Source organism: Salvelinus sp. IW2-2015, unplaced genomic scaffold (assembly GCF_002910315.2).
Source record: "Salvelinus sp. IW2-2015 unplaced genomic scaffold, ASM291031v2 Un_scaffold1735, whole genome shotgun sequence".
Taxonomy (NCBI): Eukaryota; Metazoa; Chordata; class Actinopteri; order Salmoniformes; family Salmonidae; genus Salvelinus; species Salvelinus sp. IW2-2015.
In genome coordinates this window covers 147313-156527 of record NW_019943120.1, presented here as the reverse complement: position 1 = coordinate 156527, position 9215 = coordinate 147313, and the positions used below count along the sequence as shown (strand labels likewise).

The 9215-nt window shown below is 41.6% G+C and overlaps 1 protein-coding gene across 1 annotated transcript; it reads left to right on the top strand.

Annotated features, from left to right (window-relative positions):
• Window positions 1–5029: 5029 nt before the first annotated feature.
• desi1a (desumoylating isopeptidase 1a) lies at window positions 5030–8121 on the top strand. Its single transcript, XM_024139259.2, has 6 exons — window positions 5030–5436; window positions 5875–5896; window positions 6050–6119; window positions 6321–6430; window positions 6581–6703; window positions 6807–8121. The coding sequence occupies exons 1-6, from the start codon at window positions 5343–5345 to the stop codon at window positions 6892–6894; spliced, it is 507 nt and encodes a 168-aa protein (XP_023995027.1). The 5' UTR covers window positions 5030–5342; the 3' UTR covers window positions 6895–8121.
• Window positions 8122–9215: the final 1094 nt, after the last annotated feature.

Here is a 9215-nt window from a genome sequence, read left to right as displayed (position 1 = left end):
ATAACCATCTGTAGCGCAGGCAATTCACAGCACCATCCACCACCAAACATCTTCCTGCGGCTATGCATATGGGAGATTTGTGTGGGAGTGACAGTGTAGTGTGTGTAAGTGAGTGTGTATATGACGTGTATATAAAGTCCAGTGAATGTGCGTAGGGTCAGTGCAAGATAGTCAGCCAACAACATGGGGGCCCCTCAGGGGTGCGTACCTAGTCCCCTCCTGTACTCCCTGTTCACCCACGACTGTGAGGCCCCACACAACTCCAACACCCTCATCAAGTTTGCTGACAACAGGACGGTGGTAGGACTGATAGAAGATGACGATGAGGCAGCCTATAGGGAGGAGGTCAGAGACCTGGCAGTGTGGCGCCAGGACAACAACCTCTACCTCATTGTCAGCAAGACAAATGAGCTGATCGTAGACTACAGGAAACGGAAGGGCGAGCACGTCCCCATCCACATTGATGGGTCTGAAGTGGAGCGGGTCCAGAGCTTCAAGTTCCTCTGTGTCCACACCACAAAGGAATTAACATGGTTCATACACACCCACACAGTTGAGAAGTGGTCACGACATCGCCCCTTCCCCTTCAGGAGGCTGAAAAGATTTGGCATGGGACCTGAAATCCTCAAAAAGCTCAACAGCTGCACCTTTGAAAGCATCTTGACTGGCTGCATCACCGCTTGTTACGGCAACTGCAAGGCAGCCGACTGCAAGGCGCTACAGAAGGTGGTAAGTATGGCCCAGTACATCACTGGGGCCAAGCTCCCTGCAATCTAGGACCTCTATACCAGGCGGTGTCAGAGGAAGGCCCAAAAAATTGTAAATAACTCCCAAGCAATAGACTGTTGTCTCTGCTACCGCATGGCAAGCGGTACCAGTGCACCAAGTCTGGAACCAGCAGGATCCTAAACAGCTTCTACCCCAAGCCATCAGAATGCTAAACAAGACTGATAAATAGCTAATCAAATGGATAACCAGAGTACTGCATTGACCATTCTTTACACTGACTCTCTTGTACTGACTATGCACACACACTGGACTCTACCCACACATTCACATATACTTACACTGACACCCCAACATACACACACTACATATGCCCACAACATTGCATACTGACTCCACACACACACACACACACACACACACACACACACACACCACACCACACACACACACACACACACACACCACACACACACACACACACACACACACACACACACACACACACAACACACAACACACACACACACAACACACACACACACACACACAAACACAACACACACACACACACACACTACTGTCTTATCTATCCTGTTGCCTAGTCACTTTACCATTACCTATATCTACAGTACATAGCTACCTCAATTACCTTGTTCCCCTGAACATCAACTCGGTAGCGGTACTTATTTTTTTAAACTCTGCATTGTTGGAAAAGGACCAGTAAGTAGTCTAAACCTGTTGTTTATGAAGCATGTGACAAATACAATTAGATGTTAGATTTGATTTTATTCTCTATTGGGGAAGCCCCAAGCTGTATTCCACTTTTGTCCCAGGCTTTGCCCCATTGTTGAAACGCCTACATACCCCTTCCACAGCCTCCTCTCTGCACCTGGGTCTCTTGCATAATCGACCATCTCCAGATGTCATGGTAACTGTTTCCAAGGTGACCAATAAAAAGCAAAAGGATGTGTTGGTAAATCAACCTCTCTACTTTAACCTTTGAACTTTGCTAGAGCATAACAAAACTATTGTTTTTATCGTTCCAAAATTGATAATACATGATACACTGATTGTTGCGTTGATTGTTCTACTGGACTGAACATGCAAATGAAAACAGGCAGGACACACATACGCATGACTCATGCAAGTACAAGCGAATGTGTGCACACACACAAACACAGTGCTGTATTGGCACTCCTATTAAAATCTATAAGTATCTTGTAAATCAAAATATTAATTTTGTGATGTAGTATAACACTGATATACAGCATGGTTCAATCACAGGTTCCAATTTGACTTATGGGCTGGCTGTGAGCAGTCTCTTTTCAAGAGTGAGTAAATTTACATCGCAAATCTTTAAGTGGTCTAAACAGCCGACGCAAACAGAGCCGACRGAGTCCTTTTGTGTCACTCTCTACGTAGTCTATGTACATTTATGTGTCTGCATTTTTGGAACGCGATACAAACGGACCTTGGTCGGATCCGTTTGCGTAGACTGTGTAGAGCCCTTTACAGTGGGTATCATAAGTATTCACTTAAGAGACTGTCCCTAATCTACCTGGTCGTGCTGCTGCTCCAGTTTCAACTGTTCTGCCTGCGGCTATGGAACCCTGACCTGTTCACCGGACGTGCTACCTTGTCCCGGACCTGCTGTTTTTGACTCTCTCTCTCTAACGCACCTGCTGTCTCTAACTCTGAATGATCGGCTATGAAAAGCCAACTGACATTTACTCCTGAGGTGCTGACCTGTTGCACCCTCTACAACCACTGTGATTATTATTATTTGACCCTGCTKGTCATCTATGAACGTTTGAACATCTTGGCCATGTACTGTTATAATCTCCACCTGGCACAGCCAGAAGAGGACTGGCCACCCCTCAGAGCCTGGTTCCTCTCTAGGTTTCTTCCTAGTTTCCTGCCTTTCTAGGGAGTTTTTCCTAGCCACCGTGCTTCTACACCTGCATTGCTTGCTGTTTGGGGTTTTAGGCTGGGTTTCTGTATAGCACTTTGTGACATCGGCTGATGTAAAAAGAACTTTATAAATAAATTTGATTGATTGATTCACCCTCCTTGTTTGTTGCGTTACAAATTTTGATTGAAATATATTTCATTGTGTGATGTTTTTTTTGTCATTGATCTATACAAAATACTTGATCATTTCAAAGTGAAAAGAAAATTTAAATGTACAACAATTAAATAACTAAAATATAGTCGTTGCATAAGTATTCCGCCCCTTTGTTTAGGCAAGCCTAAATTAGTTCAGGAGTAAAATGTACATGGACTCATGAAATAATAGGGGTTGACGTGATTTTTTAATGACTAACCCTTTCTCTGTCCCCCATACTGTACATACAACATCTGTAAGGTCAAGTATTGAATTTCAAGCACAGATTCAACTACAAAGACCAGGGAGCTTTTCAAAAGCCTCATAACGAAGGGCAGTGATTGGTAGATGGGTAACAACAACAAATCAGACATTGAATATCTCTTTAAGCATGCTGTGGATTATATATTAAACCACCCAGATACATTCGTCCTTCTGAACTGAGCTGCAGGACAGTAAGGATACTGATCAGGGACATCACCATTAGGCCATTGGTAATTTTAAAACAGCTACAGAGTTCAACGGCTGTGATGGGAGAAAACTGAAGATGGATAAACAACTTTGTAGTGTCTCCACAAAAATGACCTAAATGACAGAGTGAAAAGAAGAATACAAATATACAGAATACAAATGTTCCAAAACATCCATCCTGTAAGCATTGCTAAAGTACGGCAAAGGAATACAATTTTGGCCTAAATGCAAAGTCTTATGTTTGTGGCAAATCCAACACATCACTGAGTAACTGCCTCCTTATTTCCAAGCATGGTGGTGGCTGCATCATGGTATGGGTATGCTTGACATAGGCAAAGACTGGGGAGTAGCTCCAGTCTGCTTTACACTAGACACTGGGAGAGTAATGTACCTTTCACAGGACAATAACCTAAAACACAAGGCCAAATCTACACTAGAGTTGTTTACCAAGAAGACAGTGGCCAAGTTACAGTTTTGACTTAAATCTGTTTGAAAATCTATGGCAACACTTGAAAATCTATGGCACAGCTTGAACAATTTAGAAAATAATGGGCACATGTTGCACAATTCAGGTGTGCAAAGCTCTTAGAGACTTACCTAATAAGCCTCACAGCTGTGATCACTGCCAGAAGTGTTTCTATCATGTATGGACTCAGGGGGTGAATACTTAATCGAGATACAGTAAATTAGTGTTTTATTTTTCATTAATAAAAAAATAAAAAATTGATTTTTCTTCCACTTTGACATTACAGAGTATTTTGTGTAGATCGTTGACAAACAAATTACAATTAAATCAATTTTTATTCCAATTTGTAACACAATAAAATCTGAAGAAATCCAAGGGGGTAAATACTTATGATATGTGACAACAACCTTCAGACACTTAGTTAGTGAGTAAACCTGTGGGTGAACAAAGTGGGAGTGAACTACAAGCTCCTGATGGATCCATAACCGAATATGTAGAGGGTTTTGTTATGCCAACCAAAAGTATACAAATGTAAAAATAGTTTTATGAGACACTTGTTAGAACCCTTATCTCACCTGTCAAACCTTGTGAAGTCTTGAAATGCAATCAATGTTGGTTTTGCTGTCCAATTCCATGATTGATGGCCACAACACTGCAATCACTATGCCCTTGGATCTGAAGCTTGAAGACTCAAGTGCAACAATAATACACACATAAATATGGGTGTATTGTATTTACTTGCTTTAGACTTGGTGGAGGACAATCACATCACCCCCAACTAACCTTTGCACTATGTGGACAAATGAAGATGCTGATGCACTTTCACCTCATAATAGCTAGCCCATTACTAAAGGCTGCCTTGATTTTGGTTGGGGTAAGTCTTACATGTTGATGGTGTTTGAAGATAGGGCTAAGACTTCGTGAACTTTGTCATGAGTGTAGAAAGGTACGATGTTGTTCAAGTAAACAAACAGGTTAAAAGCAGCAAAATGAGATTCAGCACCATGGACAGCGGCGGGAATAGGAAATCCGAAATTCAGCACCTTGACAGTGGAGAGCGACTGTCTCGCGCAATGGTCACTCCCCAGTCCACACTGGGTGAATCCCATTTAATAGGCTAGAAAGACTATTGATAATGTTCAGATGCGAGGAGCTGTAGTTGGAGATTTGATAGAGAATATCATGGCAATGCCTTTTTATAACAGAGACATTCTACCACAGAACCTCTACAGTGCTAGGTGACCTCTAAAGTGCTATGTGGACGCATGGAGGCGCTGATGCACTACCATGCCCATGAGATGCCAATCTGCAATTTTATGGGGGACAACTGTCTCTGGCAGCCAGGGTACTTGTAGATTGTAATCAGACATCTAAATATCTAACGTCATAGGTACAACGTTCAGGTAATTTAGCTGATAATATAATATCGTGACATTTTTCAGTAGACGGCAACCTTGCAAAACCAGCGAATCAGCAGTCAGTAGAAAGGCAAGTTAACCGCAAGATAGCTAACGTTACTGTTAGCTTAGCTAGCTAACATAAACACAAACACATATTTGGGGGTTTAACGTAATGGATAAAAATGACACAACAACATACAGTGTACAACTGTATATATACGACCTGTCAAGAGGAATGGCTCGCAATCTCAGCCCAATCATGTTAGGTAAGTGAAGCTCAGTCTCGACAATTTCCCCAGATAGTGAAGCTGTGTAGCTATAGTAGCTAGCTGCCGGTTGAGATTGATTGAGCACGTCGGCAAGCCTTTGATCCAGTTGATGGCTAGCTAACTAGCTGGGTAGGCCAACATTACTCTTGCAATGCATCATTTTTTGTTTGTTATTAACTTGCTAGCTAGTTCGCTACAACCTGCCAATTGAAGTAAGTTTGAGCTTTGTTTATACAGTATAGCCTAGCTATTCAAAGGCTTATTCTTCAGAATTTCAGCTCAACAATATTGCAACGTTTACGTTAGCTAAAACGCTAGCTACACACAAGACAAGAGTGAAACAGGTTTGTGCGAGCGTGATTGATATGCATGCTCATCAGCAGCGTCAAGCCTCGGTCACACACATATATATATATATATTTTTATGTGTTACAGGAAAACAACTTGATGGCATCTGGTAAGAATTCTCCCACCTATAATTTTGTGACAATACAATTTATCCACACAACTTTGTCTTTAGTGTCACTGCAATTCTTCGAAGGATTATTTTTATGTCCATATTGTAACTATCCATTACTGTACACTCAGTCTTGTGTTTCAATTCTCACAGGCACTCAGCCATTGTGGTTTATGGAGACGAGTTCTACTTTGGAGGAGTGGGTATTTCCAGCTGCTCACCGGTAAGCCTAAAATTATGTATTGGCTAATATCCTTGTAATATTTGCTAAGACCTACTTCAGTGTGCCCTCTACTCTTTATCATAGGTTTGCACTAGCTGACAGTATGACCTTCAAAGAGGAGGGAAGTTTAATGCATCAGATATACAGAGAAGTTTTGGGGGTTGGTGTTTTGTAGGATAATATGGACTTTATGTGTTTTAGGGGGGAACAATGCTTGGTTCCCCAGACACTGTGGTGGAATTGGGAAACACAGAGGTGACAGAGGASATCTTCATGGACTACCTGTCCTCGCTAGGAGAGAACACCTACAGGTGTGTGTGTATGTGTCTTTAAAAAAGTGTTGTTTTTGGGTAACTCACCTCCTACACCACCACCTTGGTGGACACATCAGCCACGAACACAACATAGCAGTGATAGCTGATTTAGATCTGAGATTGCTTTCTGTTCTTATTCTTCCATAGAGGCGACAGGTATAGGTTGTTTGAGCACAACTGTAACACCTTCACTAATGAGGTGGCCCAGTTCTTAACAGGCCGGAAGATCCCTTCTTACATCACAGACCTGCCCTCCGAAGTGCTCTCCACGTGAGTCTACATACTTAGTAGCTGAGCGACAGATACTAGTAATGCATTACGGACTTGTGTACCTCTCTGATCCTCTGCCCTGTTCCTCTGTCTAACCATTTAGACCCTTTGGTCAGATACTCCGGCCTATACTGGACTCCATCCACATCGCTCCTCCTGGGGGGAACATCATCAACGGTCGCCACAGCTAAACTGCCTGAACTGCACACGGTAGTATTTAGATATGTTCTAATTTACGTTTTCAAAACGGAGGTGGGTTATTGACGAAACCGTGGAGGGTGAATCTCAGTGAGTCTAGTCAGTCACACTGCTTTTGTACTGCGTATGCTTGGTTTTAGTATGATTGTTTTGTAACTCCCCACCAGCAATGCTCTCGCCTTTTGTATGTTTAAAAAAATGTAATTCCAGTTTTTGTTTACGGACCTTCCTTATTGCCTCTAATGGTATGATCCTGATCTGAGGGAAAGTTGCACAACATTAACTTTCTCACAAATCCTCCAATATCATCAATATGATTTWTAAGAAGGTTGGCGTGTATCTCAAGTCAGGGTTTCAGCATGACTTCCAATGRACTACTCCACCTTCCACCAGATGGTGTGTGCTATATACACCTCTATGCCTTCACCTCTCTCACCTTAGTGTTAATGATGCTGATAGTGTGATATGAAGGATGAATGCTGAAGTGCACAAAATCTGCATTAGTTCTCTGGATGAAGAAACAGACCATGCGTATCTTGTATGTGTTTGAAGTAATCTCAGAAATGTAATTTATTATGAAAAGGTTTGTACAATTTTGGGGTCAAGTTTGGGATCAAATCATACATATTCTTGTATCATTTTCATTGGGCCAGTGGGAGCAATAACTCTTCACATATCTATACTTATTAGACTAGGCATGAAACGTAAAGTCCTCTTATTAAATGCACGTATTCACTGCAATTCCTAGCACTGGTTAACTATTGCATCATTCAGTAGAACAGTAGAACAGTACAGTAAACTATATCTTCTGTAAAAGACAGCACGTCTGGTATCGCATCAGACAGGTAATTACAGCATAGCATGTCTCAAATGCCATGGTGACACTATCTCTTCATAAAAATAATGACTCCACCAATAGGTACTTATATGTTTTAGTGAAAGAGACAAGGCCCTTCACCTTGGTATGTTGCTCACGTAACCACCTTCAACAATAAACCTGACCAATGAAATGTATTGTACACCTCATCCTTATTTGTAGTTTTATTTATTTCAGGATCAGTTGCTGGCTGCTAAATGTAATGATATATTTTAGTAGATATTTATGAATACTATATTAGTTATGTATGGTTATATATGCATGGATGATATTGTTTTTGCACATTGTTTGCTTGTTGTTTTGAAATTGTATCTATAAATAAAGCCATTCACTACAAATGTTACTATGTGCGCAGTTCTGCGAAAGTGTCTGTGTTGCTCTTCCAGTGTTAGGCATGCAAAGTATTGGTCCCTCAAGCTGGATTTGAAACATGTTTTTGATCCATTAAAGGAACTACAGTTCATTAGATAAAGGGTCTCCATATTCTATCTAAAGCACAATTTTAGACTGACTTCTTCCTGTTATGATGTTGATTAGATGTTGCCGTTCACACGGCTGTTGTCAGCAGGAACAACCCCATCACTAGTAATCATGTGAAGGATAAATTGTCCAAACAAACTTCAGCGTACTTGCAGTGACCTTGACTGAACCATCATTTGCCCAGGCTACTGTCACAGTGTGTTAGAGGACAAAGTCTTCAGTCATACTTTTTGCATTCTTGTTATGTTTGTGTCATAACATAGTAGTTGTTCTGTTGTCATGGCCCTGTCTCTAAGTGTTAGTAAAACTTTATATGAAAGTACAGCTGTCAACAAGATTGCGTTTAAATCTGCTTCTTATCTGAACCTAGAAATCCACAGTTCAGTGGAATGACAAAGCATTAATGGTTTATTATTATTTTCATGCAGAATATGGGTGATATTATGTAGAAAATGTTGTTGGGGAAACTACAAATCATGATCTAATAGTCCGTGTTTTATTACCTCATTGCTCCATCCTTGTAAGAGCTGAAGACACACAACACACCCATGGATAATTCAAGCGCATGTGAAGAGAGAGCACTTGGGCTGTGCTTTGGTGACAGACCTGACAAGACAAATAACACCATGTTTGCATTTTGGGAACACAAAAGTAGGTATGAGGCTTGGTGCTGTTCTGGGGAAGGCTACCTTGAGGTGCTATGGCTATTTATCTTCACCTCAATACCCCCATCTCTGCTCTCTACACCAACTTCTTAGACTGGTGTCGGAAATGGTGGGGGGGGGGGGGGGTTGTTAACATGGCACTACCTCCGTGAGAGAGACTCTGAGTCACACTCACCCTCCCGAGTGACAAACCGTTATACGACAGACCTTTTTTATTTATTTCCTTTAATGTGACTCAAAGGGGTCTTGGACGAGTATCCAAAGGGATGGAAGGTGGTGATGAAGAGGCAAC